Here is a 17,716-nt window from a genome sequence, read left to right on the forward strand (position 1 = left end):
AACACCAGTGGTCTTTTCTTTGACTCTCTGTCTGCTTTTTTTTCTCCCTCCTCACCGTTAAAAGGTGAATACTTTCAGCATCTTGCTTTTGTCTATGTTGCTGTCTGTTTTTGACACTTTCTCTCGGGTGCTTCATAAAACCCTTTCTCCTCTCTGTCTCTCATCCTCTCACTTCCGCAGAGATGGTCACCAAAACATACAGTCTTATTTAAAAAAGCACACTTGTATGCCTCCCTCCAGCCATTTAGCTTTTCTTTCGTCTCATGTCTCCTTTCATTTCTCTCCTTTTCTTTTACTCGTTTGTATCCAGCCGGCGAGAGCAGAGACGTGAGGTGCATTCTCCCTATAACTTATTACTTAATTTATTTGTCTCTTCCTTTCATCCGCCTTTCTATCTCCATCTTCTCTGCATCAGACTGATGGACAGACAGATATTTTAGAGACATCTTTTCTGAATTTTCTTATGTCAAAGAAAGTCGAGTGTATGTATCATGCGTCTATATTCACATGTCTCTTTATAGAAGCTCACAGATGCAACTGTCTGCTGTCACTGAGTCAAGTGAGGTGGTCTCTTGTCGAACAACTTTACATGTGGTCGCCCCTGGGGGCTTCTTTTTTTCTCTCTCTCTCTCTCTCTCTTGCCTCTGACCAGCCTGTCTCTCTGGGGTGGGGCAGAGGAGAGCCCAGTGGACCACGGCAGACCTTGTCTATTTCTATCCCCCTCCCACCATGCCCCTCTCTGACGACGCAGGCAGCCCCCTGGTACAATGACTGACCCCCTCAGTCAGCTCTCATCAGCTGGATTGACAGCTGTCAATCAAGTGTCTGGGTTGTGGTGTGACGGGGGGAAGCATTGATAGACAGTGGCTATGTTTGCATGGGTGTTTATGTGTGTTTACACTCATCAACATGGTCACCTCGTATGCTCATCATTGTTTAATATCAGAGCTGTCCCGACTAAAATTTGTCGATTGATCAAAAACAAGGATACTGGCTGAATACAGATTCATTATTTTTGATAACTTACACGTGTAAAAAGCAAAGATCCTAATGACTGAACAGTGTAAGAGTCAGTCAGACGAGTAAGTTCAGTGCATGCATCCTGTGTGTTGTGTTATCAAGTGTATGGCAAACATTTCCAGACATTTTTGTAGCGAGAGGTGAAAAAGCAGAACAGTGAGGGTTTTCTCAGCTTGCCTCCCTATATTGTGTGGGGGCAGACACATCCATTGTTTATCTGCATTATTATTCTCCATTGCCACCAAACCACTAATGACATAGCATTCAGATCAAACCCCTCTATTTATGGCTGCCAGGTTCACATTCAACCCATATTCTACAACTTTGTGGACGATGTAATGGCTAAACTGTATGACCCTGAAGTGTAAGGTGGGAGGAAAGAACACAATCTTATAACAATGTTTCCCCGCTTGAGCGTCAGAGCCTGCAGTTTAGATTTATGTTTAGCATTAAAACTGGACTCAACATAAAGTCTATCTCTTTAAATTACACTGGTGTGAACAACACATTTGACCTGAGGAAAAATGCAGTGGTGGAGGAAATATTGAAATCTTTTATTTAAGTATAAATATCACAATTTAAAAATACTCAAGTACAATTAAAAGCCCTGCATTCAAAATCTTATTTAAGTGAAAGTACAGTATTATCTGTGCTATAGTACTCAAAATGCAAATTGGCTCCTTTCAATGTTATATTTATCATAAACATATTGTCAGAATATTATTGCTGATTCATTAACATGTAAGCAGCATTTCAACGTTCTCAAGGTGAAACTAATTTTAGCAAATGTATATACCGTAGGGTAGTTTAATCAGTAACAAAACTGGTAATATGTTTTTAAATATAAAATCTTTATCTGAAAATTAACTAACCTCAATAACTGAGAAATAAATGTAGTAAAAAGTGCAGTATTTCCCTCTGAACTGTGGATTTGCAGAGGTATAAAGTGCTCAACATTGTAGCAGTACAGTACAGTTCTTGAGTAAATGACATCCCATCACTGGTAAAATACCTTTTTCATGCCTTTAGCCAAAATTTCTTATGTAAAAAAACATTCATAAAAACCTAAAACCTAATTCTTATATTTTTATGAGCTCCAATAAAGCATGTTGCATTAAATCTGACTTTTCAATCATTAATTATTATAGCAATTCTTCTGTCCATACACCACATAGCAGAGGATTACAAAATAATGTAGCAATGTAACAATCCAAGATACAGTTTGTATCATGTGTATGTACACATGACTGTAACTCTCAGGCCATTATCATCACCATCCTGATATCAAACCTGTATCTGTGGGGCAGCTGTAGAGGTTAGAGAAGCAAACATGTAATGGAAAAGTTCCCATTTTCAGTCTCTAGATCATCTGTGAAAATAAGAATGGAAGTCACACCTGAACCAAAACACCAAACTAGTGACCAGCAACAGAAACTGTCTTCATACTGGGAACCACCCAGGTGTGCATAAATATGAGGAGAATTGTACAAGTGTGCTTAACTTTCAGTGAATTAATAACGCTTTGTTGAAATATCATCATGTTTTGCTTTATTTCCCCAAAACAAAACAAAAATTCATTTTTGGTGAATCAACAAATCAGCTGACTTAACAATTCATCATTATATCCAATTAAAATCTTATTATTTGAAGGCAATACAATTAAGACTGTGATTTATATGACTGCAAATTAACATATCAGTAAGCCTTATAGGAAATGTCTCATTAATTAGTCATCCTTTAATTGGCCCTGAATGCCATTAGCATGCTGTGTGTGTTAAACATGCGTTCATTAATAACATTACAGTGCGACCCAGATCTGCATGGGCAAGCTAAGATTAGTTTAACTGTTGTTGCCACTTAAGCTGTTCCATGTAAGTGTTAAGTGTGTCTGAGAATGATATGACACCCATGCCCATGCTGATGCACAGGCTGGTTCTGCTTTGATCAATGGTGCCTGGCATTGGGAGGGGGGCGGCCCGAGGTGAGGTAGGGGGTGAGGGGGGTGTCTGAACCTCCCACTCGTGCTGATGAAGACGAATGAGCTAACAAGACATGACGGAATTGCTTTTGCAAGGTGGGGGGAGTTGGGGGGGGCTGAATGCTGTATCGTGATGTTGTGTTGAGGGCGGTTAAAGGGGCAGGTTGATTTATCGTTCCAGCAGCAGATAGCCACCGTTTTACCACCCCTCCCTCTCTACTTATTCACCAGGACCCTTCGGTCTTTAATTACAGCCCCCAGCCTCCTCCTTCCTCTCATCCATGTCCTTATTAGAAGAGTCATACCACACATCATACATCCATGCTGCCGGCAGAGGACAATAGTATATATGAGACAGGGCCTGAGGGGGGGCAAGGGGGGTTGGGCTGCCGCCCAAAATGTCACGGCCATGTTGATTTTGCATTCCATTACCACCTTATGGTCAGGAAAACAGGGAAGAAATACAGAAATGCGAGAGAGTAATGAAGCTAGGGGACTGAAGGTCAAAGGAAGGAGTGGAAAAAAAAGAAAAAAGGGAATGGATGAAATCGAGGAGAGGAGGAAAACGGGACGATTAAGATATGTACATAATGGGAAAGAGGGATAGGGGATGACAAATTGAGAAATAGAGCAATCCTCAGAGAGAGGAGGAGAGGTAAAGACATGTTAAATGGTTTGGGAGGCCTGAGAGTAAGGTGGAGCCCGCTGATCCAACCTGATGAATTCATAAGAGGCCTTTGGAAGAAATGGGAGAGGAACGCAGAGTAAAAAACAAAATTAAGAAAATGAATTCAGAGAAAAATGGAAAAGTTTGAGTTTAACTGAGAGAAAAAGTAGGACCAGCAGTTTACCAATCAGCCAATTACCAAATTATTGTTACAGATTAGTTTGTTGGTTCTAAAATGAATGTGAATAATGTAAGTACACAAGACTCCCCTGCACCAATAACTGGACAAATAGCTGTGCAGGTCTACATTAGTGATTCTCTGCAGAGAAAAGGCGAGAGAGAGGGGGAGAAGTAAGGGAGGGGGACCAGCTCACCCCACACAATTTATCACTGCATTGCCATTCGCTCTCTGAAATATCAGCCTATTAAAACATTCATTGAGCTGATTAAACTGCAATAAAATCTAACAAAATTTGCACTGACACCTTCAGTGCATGATTTATTAGGCCAAGGCTTTGCATGTGCTCCTTCAACCCCGATAAACACGGAGATGGGAAAGATCAGATGCTGCTGCCACCTGTTGGATGATTTCAGTCAGAGAGAGCAAGAAAGTACACAATCCAAATTGAAATCAAGCAAAATACTGACATTAAAATTACTTTCTAGGTCTTTGATTAATTTTTAATACTTTGAGTTTACTGTAATCCCAGATGAACAACACCAAGTCAGTATAGATTTGTTTTCTAACCATGCATTTTTTTAGATGCTAAGCCAAAAATAATTAAGGGAAGTTTTGTTATAGATCATTTCAGATCATCGCAAATCATCTTACTTTGTGTTTTTTTTCCTGTTTGATATTATGATGATAATAACCTGATGACTGAACATTATTTTATGACACTTTTGCTTTGTAAAGAGAAACAGGAAAGTTAGATAACAAATAAGGATGACAGAGAAGAGCAGCAACCATCAATTACTTTTGTTATTAATTAAACTGACAATTATTTATGATATTAGTTGACTGATCATTAGATAAATGTGAAAGATGCCCATCACAATTTCCTAAAGCCCAAGCTGACATATTCAAAGTATATTCAATGTGCAATCATAGGAGACTAAGACATCCAGGAAATATCCGTATTTGAGAAAGTTTTTTTTGGTACTTAATGCTTTAAAATGACTTTAAATGATTAATTGATTATGGAAATTATGACTGATTGATTTTCTGTCAAACGACTAATCTAACTCTCTAACACAGCTCTAACACAAAGATTCAAGACTGAATTTGGACACCAGGACACATCAGTATGATCATTCTGTCTTAGTTCTTGTTGGAGTGAAGGCAAATACTCAGTCTCACAATCTGTTATTATACCTTAAAACATAGTTGGGGAACTCAGCAAAACCTGGCGATAAATAAACTAACTTTATTGATAACAGTTGCAACAGATTGCCCCCTATGTCAAAAGAGAGACAGACAAGAGATAGTGTCGGAATGAAAGTAAGACAAGAAAAGAATGGAAGAAGAAGTAGGCATCATAAAAAAGGTTTTGTAATCTGTTGCCAGATATGCAGCTAAGCTTCATATTTCTAAAGGTGATACAGTTTCTTTATGCAAATTTGAATTACATGTATTCCAATAGAAACAATCAATTAGAACTGATGTGATTATCTAACAATCCCATTCTCTTTCACTCTGTGCGATCTAATTACTTAGTGTATATCTCCAATAATTGGAGAAGGTGGGAGGTCAGATTGAAACAATATCCAGTCCACATTTCACTGCATTAGCTGAGGTGGAAGTGTTTTGTGTTGAACTGGTGTTGTATTGATCCACATGGTTTATTACAGGCTGTGCGAGTGTTAACACTGTCCGGGAAGACAGGAGGGGGGATTACCTGGAAATGGTCCTATTGATCGGGGGTTTGCCTCAGGAGAAGGCTGAACGTCGCTCAACCCACAAGAGACAGAAATATTGAAGAGACACTGCACAAAGAGCCAACCAACAAGCACTATCCGAGAGATGTGTTTCTGGCAAGCTGCCTTTTTTCCCACAGTGATATATCTGCATAGCAGCGGTCATTTGACTGGAGGGAATGTGTGTGTGGTGTGGAAGGAGGGGAGTCATGTGGAGTCATGACCTTCACAGATGACATGAGCTGGACAAAAGCCGTGTCCCCAATTGGGAAAAAGCTGATTTTTGGGTCAGTGGTTAAGGTTAGGCTTAGGGTTAGGGTCTCCAGAAAATGAATATAAGTCTATGTAATGTCCTCAGAAGTGATCTGGGACAAAAACCCACTCATTGTTTTGGTTTTCCAGCTCACAACTTTACCATTTAAAAGCAGACTTGCTGCTTTTATCTTTGTTTTTAGGCTGCAGCAGGGAGCTGTTTTCAGTGAAAAAGCTCTAATTACCCACTGTACACTACCTGCTCAGCAACACACAGCAGACAGACAAAGTGAGCGACTCGCCTGTGAACATTGTGGAGCATTTAGCTCCAAAAGAGAGCTAGATCCCTCAGGAGTTGGTGGAGGCAATGAAAGGAGCAAAAAAAAGAGTGAATATTGGACTTACAGTCATCAGGTGGCCAGAAACACAGCTAACACCTGCTTGCTAACAAGTTCACTATATCAACTTAAAAGGTGATAATGTCAATGTTGTGTTTAAAGCTTGTTTCTGCTGCCCCCAAGTGGCCAAAAAAAAAAAATCAGTTGTGCAGGTTTAGGGTCATGAGCAAGGGCATGCATTATGTCAGTGAAGGTCCTGACAAGTGGGTGTGAGTGCATACGTGTGTGTGTAAACCACCACATTGTCAGGCTGCCAGTGTTGTACTACTGCAATCTCAATCTGCTCAGGCATGAGAGTCACTCCAGTGTCACATTGTTGCATAGCTTACTGTCTGCTGAGGGGATGCAACGTCAGAGTTACCTCACACCACAGCTATACCATCCCATATAGTGTACGTGGAGATATACAGTAATATAATGTACTATAAACTGATTAAGCATTGCTTAGTTTAGTCAAGGTTACATGAACTTTGCTGTCTCCATAAAGTCCTGTGAGACATCTCTGTAAGAGGAAGTTAATATTATGTCATATGAAAATAATACTAGAGCTTTGGGACTGATATACAGCATAACTGCAATATATTCATATTTGTATCTACAAGAGATGGATACAATAAAAGCAGCACTTATTAAGTGTAAAACAATCTAATATAACTTGCACATTTACAACCATTATGAAGCTCATAATATTACATTTTCAAGAACATGAAAACGAGATGTTGATTCATCTGTACGGGGGTCTGTAGTTTGTAATGCGGTAACATTATTATGATTGAAGATGCTTGAGCAATGAAGGTCATTTCCGGACAATGAAGTAGTGATATCAAAGCTATTAATATAGATCAGGTTCATAATGGTTTCTTCAGGAGGATGTGGTACCTCTCTGTCCCATTGCTGCTGGTCTGTCTGCTGCTCTGGCTCAGAAAAAAAGGTCAAGGTATGCATATGGTATGGATATTTGTTTACTTGTGAGTGTGTGTGTGTGTGTGTGAGAGAGAGAGATAGAGAGAGAGAGATAGAGAGAGAGAGATAGAGAGATAGAGAGAGAGAGAGAGAGAGAGAGAGAGAGAGAGAGAGAGAGAGAGAGAGGGACCTATTCTGTCATTTCAGTTTATGTATTTGTTACCTCTGAATAATAATCGAGGCCTGGTCCACACATTGCTTTTGGACACTTATGTAATATTTTGTAAATTGTCACATATATTTACCCGGTAATAAATAAACAAGCATGACAAGTTTTGACATGTTTGGTTATACGGATGACAGTGCAGTTTCACAGTAATGGCGGTACAGAAGGGGAGGGGTTGCTGTGTGTTTTATAGATAGCAGCTCTGTCTCTGCATTCAGACATCCTGAATCTATTTAAAGATGAGCTGTCTGCAGCAGACTTGCTTCACACTCACACTGTTATTACACTGATCCTTTCCTTTTCATTTTAAATATTAAAATGATAAATATTTATCATGGCCATTATTTTTATGTTATTTCACATAATAGTACGTATACTGAGTGTCAGGTGCTTTATGGTTCAAATGCCTTTTGCAGCTCTAAGTTAATATGCAACGATTTTCATTCTTAATTTATCGTTATTATACACTACAACAGACAGAAAAATACCATTATGTAATACAATTAGATCAGCTACACTGGCAGTGATTGAACAAATAATGTAATAATCACAGAACCCTACAGACACACACACACACAAACACTTGTAGGTGTCATACTGGGCTGTATCTGCATGATTACCTTGTATAAATCATGATTCCAGATATGAATAGCGGACTAACAAGATATAATGTGTCTGTTAGTGGAAGACGTGTCAATTTAAAAGGAAAAGTAACTGACAGCAGTGTCATCTGGGGCTTTGGGGGTTGAATTTCCTCCACACAGAAATTACTTACGCTGAGAAACTACAAACAAGTACAAATTGTTGTGTAAATTATAGGCTTTGTGAGTGGGAGGCATCAATTTATAAAATACCCAGAGGTCCTGTTGGTGTGCAACCAATTTCATATACTTGCAGGCTGTATTGAACTAGACATATCTGAATTGCTAAATTCAGTAGGGGCAACTCTTCAAAACATGTATGTTTATGTTCTTTCTCCTCAGTATGACATCTTTAACCAGCCAATCAGCATATGGCTCATAGCAAAAAACAAGATTAGGCCAGTGGGAGTGAACTATCCTGCCATATATAGATAAAGGATGTAAACAAAGTGTAAATGCTGAGGAATAATGCTTGAGCAGTTTGTCTCTGGTAGAGAGGGGTTTTCATGTGAGTAACATACTGGCTTATTCCTAGGAGTCAATCAGCTGCACAATATAGTCATACACAAACAAGGTGCAGATGAGGCTGGATCTTTTGGTTAACGTAATATGGTTCTCCCTCCACAGGTGGTGATGACCCCCCCACATCTGAATATCAAGGTAAGACATCCTTGAGGTCTGATTCAGCGAGGCATACTGGTAAACTGGAGTGAAATTAAAGGACTATCAATATCAGTTTGAATAAGTAGAATATGTGGTCTCTAATGGGACAGCGGTAAATGAAAAGCTAAACTTCACTCTCAGAGATTACTAACTAATAATGTATTTAATAGCAGTGCCAGAACCCGGTGTATATTTGCTGCTGTGCAGAACTGATTTACTTGCTGTTGCTGTGATGGCAGATGGTGGTATAAATATGGATCAGATAGCTGCAATATTGAATCACAGTGGATGTAATTAGCATTTTATTAAACAATCATGAAAGATAAATTTATTAAAAGACAAACACAAAATAAATAAATTGATCTAAATTAGAAAACTGTTTGCATATTCGCCCCCTTGACCATAACACATCTGAATCACTGAAGTGATCAGTTGTTTTAATAAGCTGACTGGAGACATGGGCGATGTTTTAAACACCTACTGCACCAGAGTCCTACCAAACAAACACACACACACACACACACACACACACACACACACACACACACACACACACACACCACACAAGTCCAATAGCTAACAGCTTGTTAGTAACATTTCTGGCAAAAGAAAAAAACAAAAAAAGAAACTACATCATGACAACAAAGAAACATTTCAAATTAATCTAATAATGTAATTAAAAAGTAAAAATTTGAGACAGTATACAACAAAATTTCCAAGACACTAGGGTGGCTTAAAAAGAACAATATTTAAGTCCTGGAGGGGTTATAGTCCAGACTTCAATCTAAGCAGAACTTGAAAATTGCTGATACAGTTGATTATTACTGTGTAGTATTTGAACTTAATTTAGATGATTTTGCAGATATTTGTATTTGTAAGATGTCACTTTGACATTGAAGTGTATTTTCTGATGATTAGTGTGGAAAAACATAATTACCTCCACTGTGATTTAATGTGTAAAATGTAAAAAATTACAAGTGGGTGAGGCAGGTTGAATACTTTTAATAGGCACTGGGTATGTCTGTGTATCTAAATGTGTTTGCGCAACCACGTGTGCCATGACGTCTGCCAAGAGGATAGTTAAGCTGTGCACTTGCAACTGCTATTACTTTCCACAGCAGGCGAGCTGTGTTAGAGGCTCCCCGTGCCCCACACAGTTCAGTAGAGTGTAGTAGGTTTTTACACTCAAGGCCTCTTTCTGTCAGCCACCTTCAGGTCCAGGACCATGGCGCAAACAACTCCAGTTGACCACACCAAGATGGGTGTGGGTCGGGCAATTGCCGTGCTGACCTCCGGAGGAGATGCCCAAGGTAAGTGGAGGGTTTCCAGGGTGATATGTGAGTGTGGAGTGCCAAAGCAGGGCATGTCTGATATTTGTTTGCCTCAGCAGGTAGTTTAGAGGACCTGCTGTGTGAGAAGTCAGTATATTCAACAACAGGGTGTTTTACGAATTAAAAAAAGTATTTGAGATGTGTAATGAGTTAGAAACCAGTTTGTCTGGAGGCCAACATTTGATTGCTTTGGAATGACAATTGATTGTCACTGATAAGTAACCTGTATAAACCAACATACTGCAGGTATATCATCAGTCTCCAACCTTGTTAACATCCTAAATGACACTGCTCTTTAGGAAAGTCTAGCCACTTCTTTACTGCTGCATTCAATCATGTTTGCAGCTCTCTTTTATATCAAATATGACTGATAATATTTTTATAACTGATCAAAATACTTAAATGATTTTCTATACCAGAACAGAGTTATCTTAACTATCTCATAGAGCCAACTTAGGGAAAATTCTTTCACCTAGAGCTGCTAGGCCCACAGAGGGAGACAGACTCTCCCCCTGACCTTTAACTCGATGAGGACTATCTCCACTGTGACCTTTGGGAAGTGTGTCAGTGACCCCACACAACCCTGTTGTGTGAACGTGTGAGACAGCAAGTCTGTCTGTGTTTCTGCCCTACCTTAAGACGTGTGTGTAAATGTAAAACTGTCAACCTCTCACACTTCTTTTCTCACACTCACTTTTCTTTTTCACTCTCATTACTCATTGCAACCTTACCTTTCTAGATATCTTTATATCCTTTAGTCCAAGTTTCTTCGTCTTCTCCTCCCTCTTGCTCTTAACTCTGTATGTGTTATGGGGGCTAATTTTAGAGGAATGACCTTTCTGTCATGTGTTTGTAAAGCGGTGAGGTGAGAGTGCGCGGGCTGTCCTGCTCTTCCTCTCTCTCCTCTTCTCCTTTACACTGTAAGTGGAGAAGCTCTTGGCACCTTCAAAGTTAACATCTTGTCCTTTTAAGCAACCCCCCCCCCCAGTTGCTGAGAGTGTGCAGCTGCCTTTCCTGCAATACAAACTCACCAGTACCACTTTTTTTTTTTTTTTATAATTTTACTGTTTACCTTTACAATAAAACTGCAGTAAAATGAAAGGGCACCATAGTGTTGTTTTATCATTTTTCTTTACCTTAAGATTGTGATGTTGTTGCACCCATCTGGTGTTCAGCAGCTGCAGAACCAGGTTAAAGCAAAAGCTAAAGTCTAAAAAAGGAAATGCTAATCGTATTCAATGCACAAATAGTTCAACATCAGTGTTTAAAACCTCATATAATTTTATATATTATGTTTATATGCATTTATAAATGCAAATATAAATGTTAAAAAAGAAAAATAAATAAATAAAAGTATAAGGGCTAATGCACATAAACACACACTGTGTCTACAGGTATGAATGCAGCTGTGAGGGCCACAGTTCGCGTGGGACTTTACACTGGAGCCAAGGTGTATTTTGTCCATGAGGTAAATACTTTTTCTATTGTTAAATTAATCATTTAATCTGTTCAAACTCAAAATAAATATAAAAAATTGTGAAAAACAGCGCCCCAGGCGACATCTTCAAATGAGTTACTTTGTCTGCCCAACAATCCGAAACCCAAAGGTTGTTCAATTTACAATTATATAAACAAGTAAAAGCAACAAATTATCCCCACTAAGAAGCTGGAACCAGCGCATGATTTGTATTTTTGCTCGACAAATGACAATTAATCAATTACAATATCTGCTTTCAATTGTTTCCGCACTCCCACATTTCCTGTACACAAAATCAACCTTATAAATAACGAGTAAATAACAATATAACAAACAAAACAGTTGTGGGGCTGAAACAGAAGCATTTGCCAGAGTGAAAATATGCCTGTGTCATTGAACATCAGGCTCTCCTCCAGCGATGACTCAAGACTTCAAGGAAGTGATATGGTGCTGTGTGTCTGTTTGTTGACAGGGTTACCAGGGTCTGGTGGATGGAGGAGACAATATTCGCCCCGCTACATGGGAAAGTGTGTCAATGATGCTGCAGCTGGTGAGAACAAGCATGAGGATGTAAAGCATATTTCACTACACGCTTATCATCTCCACCTTGTTTTTTAATTCGTGACTCAGTGGGTCACCGTCTAGCCTTTTTTGTGAGTGGGATGGAGGATCTGTGTAACTTTAGCAACCCTTTAGCCTCTGCAGTGCAATTCTGTAGGTCAAACGGTCATTTAAATGCCAAGGTTCATTAAATAGCAAGACTTAATGGCAAGTCAAGGCAGCTTTATTTATAGAGCACATTTCATTACAAAGAAACTCACTGTGCTTTACTTTTAAAAGAAACATAAAAACATTAAGCATATGCAATGCAGTGGTATAACAGTAATAATGATAATAATAATAAAGAAACAACATATATTTATACATACCCACAATACCTACACACACACACACACACATTAACACTATTCATAGGCCTGAGAAAACAGGAAGGTTTTGAGCTTAGCTTTAAATGTAGATATAGTTTTTATAGATCGCTGCTCATCAGGTAGAGCATTCCATGGGCATTAATGGGCCTTAGACATGAGCAGTTGGGTTTTAGATAATGCCACCATTCTCCTGATCTGCCTTCTTGTGAATCTTGTTTGGTACTGAAACCCTTCCTTTCTTGCTTGACATCAGGGTGGAACTGTGATTGGTAGTGCCCGTTGTATGGACTTCCGCAACAAGGAAGGGCGCACCAAGGCTGCCTGTAACCTGATCAAGCTAGGCATCACCAACCTGTGTGTTATTGGAGGTGATGGCAGTTTGACAGGTGCCAACCAGTTCCGTTCAGAGTGGAGTGAGCTGGTGGCGGACTTGCTCAAAACTGGTGAGAGTCCTGACCCCCAAAAAATCATTGTTTCTGTTTAAGCATATTGATGAATGTATCTGAGAGCGTTGCCATTTTAATCTGTGCTCAGGTAAAATCACGGCAAGTGAGGCCAAGACTTCCTCCCACCTCAACATCGTTGGCATGGTGGGCTCCATCGACAACGACTTCTGTGGCACTGACATGACCATTGGCACAGACTCTGCTCTACATCGCATCATTGAGATAGTGGACGCCATCACTACTACAGCACAGAGGTATACATACAGGCATTTATACATTTATGTGATGGACAGACCTGCCATTTCAACACTCGTGACTTAAAATGTGTCTTTCTGCAGTCACCAGAGGACCTTCATCCTGGAGGTAATGGGCAGGCACTGTGGGTGAGTACAGCCCGGGTTGGGAGTCATAAAGGTGTGTTTGTCTATATTCAATCATAGTACACTAATATTTAACATAGTGGCCTTGCAATTGACTGCCTCATGTTATCCCTTTTCTAGGTGCAACATAGATTGTTATTGATAGATTGATAGATTGTTAATATCCACCTCTAATATGATGCACTGTAAATCATAATGTGATGCAGTTTGTTTGATAAAGTATTATAAACAACATCAAAACACTTCTATTTCTCTGTAACTTTAAGTCCATTCTTAATTCAGTGTCAGTGTTCCAGAGGCTGTTTCAACTTATGATCCTTCACCTACAGCTACCTGGCTTTGGTGACAGCTCTGGCTTGTGGTGCTGATTGGGTATTTATCCCAGAGATGCCCCCAGAGGATGGATGGGAGGAGCATCTGTGCAGAAGACTGATGGCGGTAAATGTCTTGCCCTGCAACATCACTTTAATTTGACATCATTTCGGCTTCAAAAAAAAGTCTGCATATTGATCTGCCAGCTTATTGTGTCCCTCACAGCAAAGAGACCGTGGCTCCCGTTTGAATATCCTCATTATTGCGGAGGGAGCAATTAACCGCCAGGGTCAACCTATCACCTGTGACGATGTCAAAGAGGTCAGTAATAGCAATGCCGTAACACACAAGCACATTGGAGAGGTTCCAGTCATATTAGACTGCTCATAAACTCATAACGTCTCTGTCCAGCTGGTAACAAAGAGCCTTGGCGTCGACACCCGAACCACCATCCTGGGTCATGTGCAGAGAGGTGGAACTCCCTCAGCCTTTGACAGAATCCTGGTAATTGCTCAATGGCTCCATCTATAAACCTTTTAAATATTCATAAATTGATCTTAACTGCTTCTCTGAGCCCCTGTTTCTCATTTATGTTATTTAGGCCAGCAGGATGGGTGTGGAGGCTGTAATGGCTCTGCTAGAGGCCACGCCAGAGACTCCTGCATGTGTGGTCAGCTTGTCTGGAAACATGGCTGTCAGGCTGCCTCTGATGGAGTGTGTGCAAGTGGTAAATCTATCTGTTCCATAAAGTAAATATTAATACAACACACAATTTCTGCAGTGTAAAAATATGCATCATGACATCAACTTTGAGAGGTTTGTTGAGCTCTCCCAGTACACTAAAGCACCATAATTCATAATATTCTGATTAAATTCTCAGTTTCCTCTTTGTCCTCTCACTTTCTTTCATGTCAGACAAAAGATGTCACCACAGCCATGAGTGAAAAGAGGTTTGACGATGCGGTGAAGCTCAGGGGAAAGTGAGGCATGCACTTTTGTCTTAAACATTTCAAAATCTCAACTGTTGTGTCGAGTTTTAAATGTCTGTACGTGTCTGCTCACTTTTGACAACAGGAGCTTTGAGAACAACTGGAACACCTATAAAATGCTGGCTCACGTGCGCCCCCCAGATACAAAGGTCAGGAACTACTGTATATTTGTACTGTCTTATAACTGTCTCTCAGTTAATATGCCCCAGTGGAAAATATATTTATTCTGACAAATGTCAAATTTTCCCTTGCCAGAGCAATATCAACATTGCTATACTGAACGTGGGTGCTCCATGCGCTGGAATGAACGCTGCAGTTCGTTCCGCTGTCAGGATCGGGCTCCTCCAGGGCCATCAGATGCTGGCAGTGCACGACGGCTTCGATGGTTTGGCTCATGGAAAGGTAAATTCTAGTAACACACGCATAAAAAAAAACTGAAAGGCTTTTACTTTCATGATAGTTTTACCACATTCATCCATAGTTTACACATGTGGAAGAGCTTGTCAGAACACACATCCTTTCCCTGAACAGATCAAGCCCATGACTTGGTCTGCAGTGGCAGGATGGACCGGAAAGGGGGGCTCCAATCTGGGCACAAAGAGGTGAGATATTTAAATTGAGCACTCTGCTGATCGGTACAATAACAACAGTACATGTTTCAATGTTTTTAAATGTACATTGACCCAAGTGAACACTGAACAGGTGTAATTTCTGATGTTTTTTCCTTTTATGAAGAACCAAGCCAAATGATTTAATGGAGGAGATCAGTATGAGTATTGCTAAGTACAACATTCATGCTATCGTCATTATTGGAGGCTTTGAGGTAAGCAGCAGTATAGAGACTCTGATCATGTTGCTGGTGTATCAGTCCATTACACAGCTCTCACACTAAAACCAAACATATAAATAAAAGGCACTTGTTGGCATTTTACTAATTTCCTCCTTCCTGTTTTCACCAGGCATATGTTGGCGGTCTGGAGATGGTGCAGGCTAGAGAGAAGTATGAGGAACTGTGTGTTCCCCTTGTCATTGTTCCTGCTACTGTCTCTAACAACGTCCCTGGATCTGACTTCAGTATTGGCGCTGACACTGCTCTTAACACCATAACCATGGTAAAATTCTCACAGAACACAAAAAACAGACAATCTAACAGTCATTTAAAAATTAAGTGACTAGTTACTATAATGTGCCTCTTTCTTTTTTCTCTTTGTCCCCTTCAGACATGCGACAGGATCAAGCAATCTGCTGCTGGCACCAAGCGCAGAGTGTTCATTGTTGAGACTATGGGAGGATACTGCGGCTACCTGGCTACCATGGCCGGCTTGGCATCTGGAGCTGATGCTGCTTACGTCTATGAGGATCCTATGAACATTAAAGAGCTAGAGGTCTGAGCTTATGAATTTACAAACAAAAGTGAAAGCTAAGTGTTCCCATGCATCAGTGATGGATGGATGTTTCGGAACTCAATGTTTATTTGTTTGTAGATGAATGTGCAGCATCTGGTGGAGAAGATGAAAACCACAGTGAAGAGAGGACTCATTCTGAGGTTTGTGGGAATTTTGCATTATTTCTTTTCTGAACAGAATCACCATTTCACTTTTCACTGGAGGTTCATAGCTCTTTCTTTTTTCAGAAATGAGAATTGCAATGCCCACTACACGACAGATTTTATTTACAACCTGTACTCAGAGGAGGGCAAGGGTGTGTTTGACTGCAGGAAGAATGTACTTGGACATATGCAGCAGGTATGCCATTAGATGCAGATCATCTGTTTGTTGTGCACAGATTCAATATTTTCCACCTCTATTCAGTTCCATAAATACAACGAAACCATTTCTTTGATTAGGGTGGAGTACCAAGCCCCTTCGACAGGAATTTTGCCACCAAGATGGGAGTCAAGGCTGTCCTGTGGCTGACTGACAAGCTGAAGGAGTGCTACAGACATGGTAACGAAAAAAGGACGAAATGTTGTATAGAATTGTGGCCTGATTATCTCCTGTGCTCTCTGTGCTAATCTATCTTTAACCTCAAACTTCCAGGTCGCATCTTTGCCAATTCTGCAGATTCAGCTTGTGTGCTGGGCATGAAGAAGAGAGCTTTGGTCTTCCAGCCTCTAGCAGAACTTAAAGACCAAACTGACTTTGAGTAAGACTTTCTATGTTTTCAGTTTATTTTCTGGTCTCATATTGTCTTCTGCACTGCTCTGCATTTACTCAGACTCTGACTCAGACAATGTCTTTTACATGTGAAATGTACTGACTCCTTGTATGTAGCTTTCAATTAATTGTTTGGATTTGCCAAACTAATGTAACCAGAGAAAAAATAGTCGATATAAATACCACAGCCAGTACGCAAAAGACATCATTTGAAAGAGTTAGTAACCAGGGTTAAAACATCAGTAAATAGCAAGGAAGAGAACTCCAATGAATGCCAGTGTTGCTTTTGTTGTACATACTGTAAGTGTACATATACAGTTGTATGCAAACATGTCAACTCTGAAGTTTAAAGCCACTTGCTTTCTGCCCATTTGTGGTCAGAAATTATTTAATGCAGCTTTAATTAAAATACTTAACATGAATTATTTGACTCCCTAAGCTTTGAGAATTTAGTTCTTGTTTTCATTTCCCTTTTTGTGCTAACACACGTTTTTCCTCTGCAGACATCGTCTTCCATTGGAACAGTGGTGGCTTAGGCTGAGGCCCATCCTAAAGGTCCTGGCCAAGTACAAGATCGACTTGGACACTTCTGAAAAGGCTGCAATGGAACACGTCATCAAGAAGAGAGGCTTAGTTCATCATTAGCTTTTTCATGTATTTATTACTGCTATCAGGACTTGATGTGACCTGTCTTCTTTTCAAAGCACTTTGTAAACTCTGTCTCTGACAAGTGCAATATTAATAAAGATAATAATTATATGATCAAAACAAACAGCAAGTCTCACAATAAACCTTTAAAATGAATACAGGTATTTGTTTTTACAGAAAACATTACGTTATGATGTAGAAACTGACTGTATTTTTATGCTGCAGTCTGGTATTTCAGGGCTGTCTCCCATCACAGAAGCTCTTTTCCCATTTCAGTTATTTGCACCACACCACCTGTACGGCTCCCCTACTTTCTGTCTCTCTATATTCATCCAAAGCAACCTGCCTAAACTGGAGAATCATTTCATGACCATTTCTAACAT

At 39.9% G+C, this 17,716-nt stretch overlaps 1 protein-coding gene across 1 annotated transcript; it reads left to right on the forward strand.

The window, feature by feature from the left end:
• The first annotated feature begins 9,748 nt into the window (after positions 1 to 9,748).
• On the forward strand, positions 9,749 to 17,457 carry pfkmb (phosphofructokinase, muscle b). The gene is made up of 22 exons (XM_044349646.1): positions 9,749 to 9,975; positions 11,391 to 11,464; positions 11,946 to 12,023; positions 12,656 to 12,845; positions 12,937 to 13,102; positions 13,187 to 13,231; positions 13,558 to 13,666; positions 13,766 to 13,861; positions 13,952 to 14,044; positions 14,142 to 14,267; positions 14,456 to 14,520; positions 14,615 to 14,678; positions 14,785 to 14,931; positions 15,061 to 15,131; positions 15,265 to 15,352; positions 15,489 to 15,641; positions 15,750 to 15,914; positions 16,014 to 16,075; positions 16,163 to 16,274; positions 16,376 to 16,475; positions 16,569 to 16,674; positions 17,189 to 17,457. Exons 1-22 carry the CDS (start codon positions 9,891 to 9,893, stop codon positions 17,328 to 17,330), a joined length of 2,337 nt encoding a protein of 778 aa, XP_044205581.1. The 5' UTR covers positions 9,749 to 9,890; the 3' UTR covers positions 17,331 to 17,457.
• Positions 17,458 to 17,716: the final 259 nt, after the last annotated feature.

The sequence above is a fragment of the Thunnus albacares genome, chromosome 4, assembly GCF_914725855.1.
Source record: "Thunnus albacares chromosome 4, fThuAlb1.1, whole genome shotgun sequence".
Lineage (NCBI taxonomy): Eukaryota > Metazoa > Chordata > Actinopteri > Scombriformes > Scombridae > Thunnus > Thunnus albacares.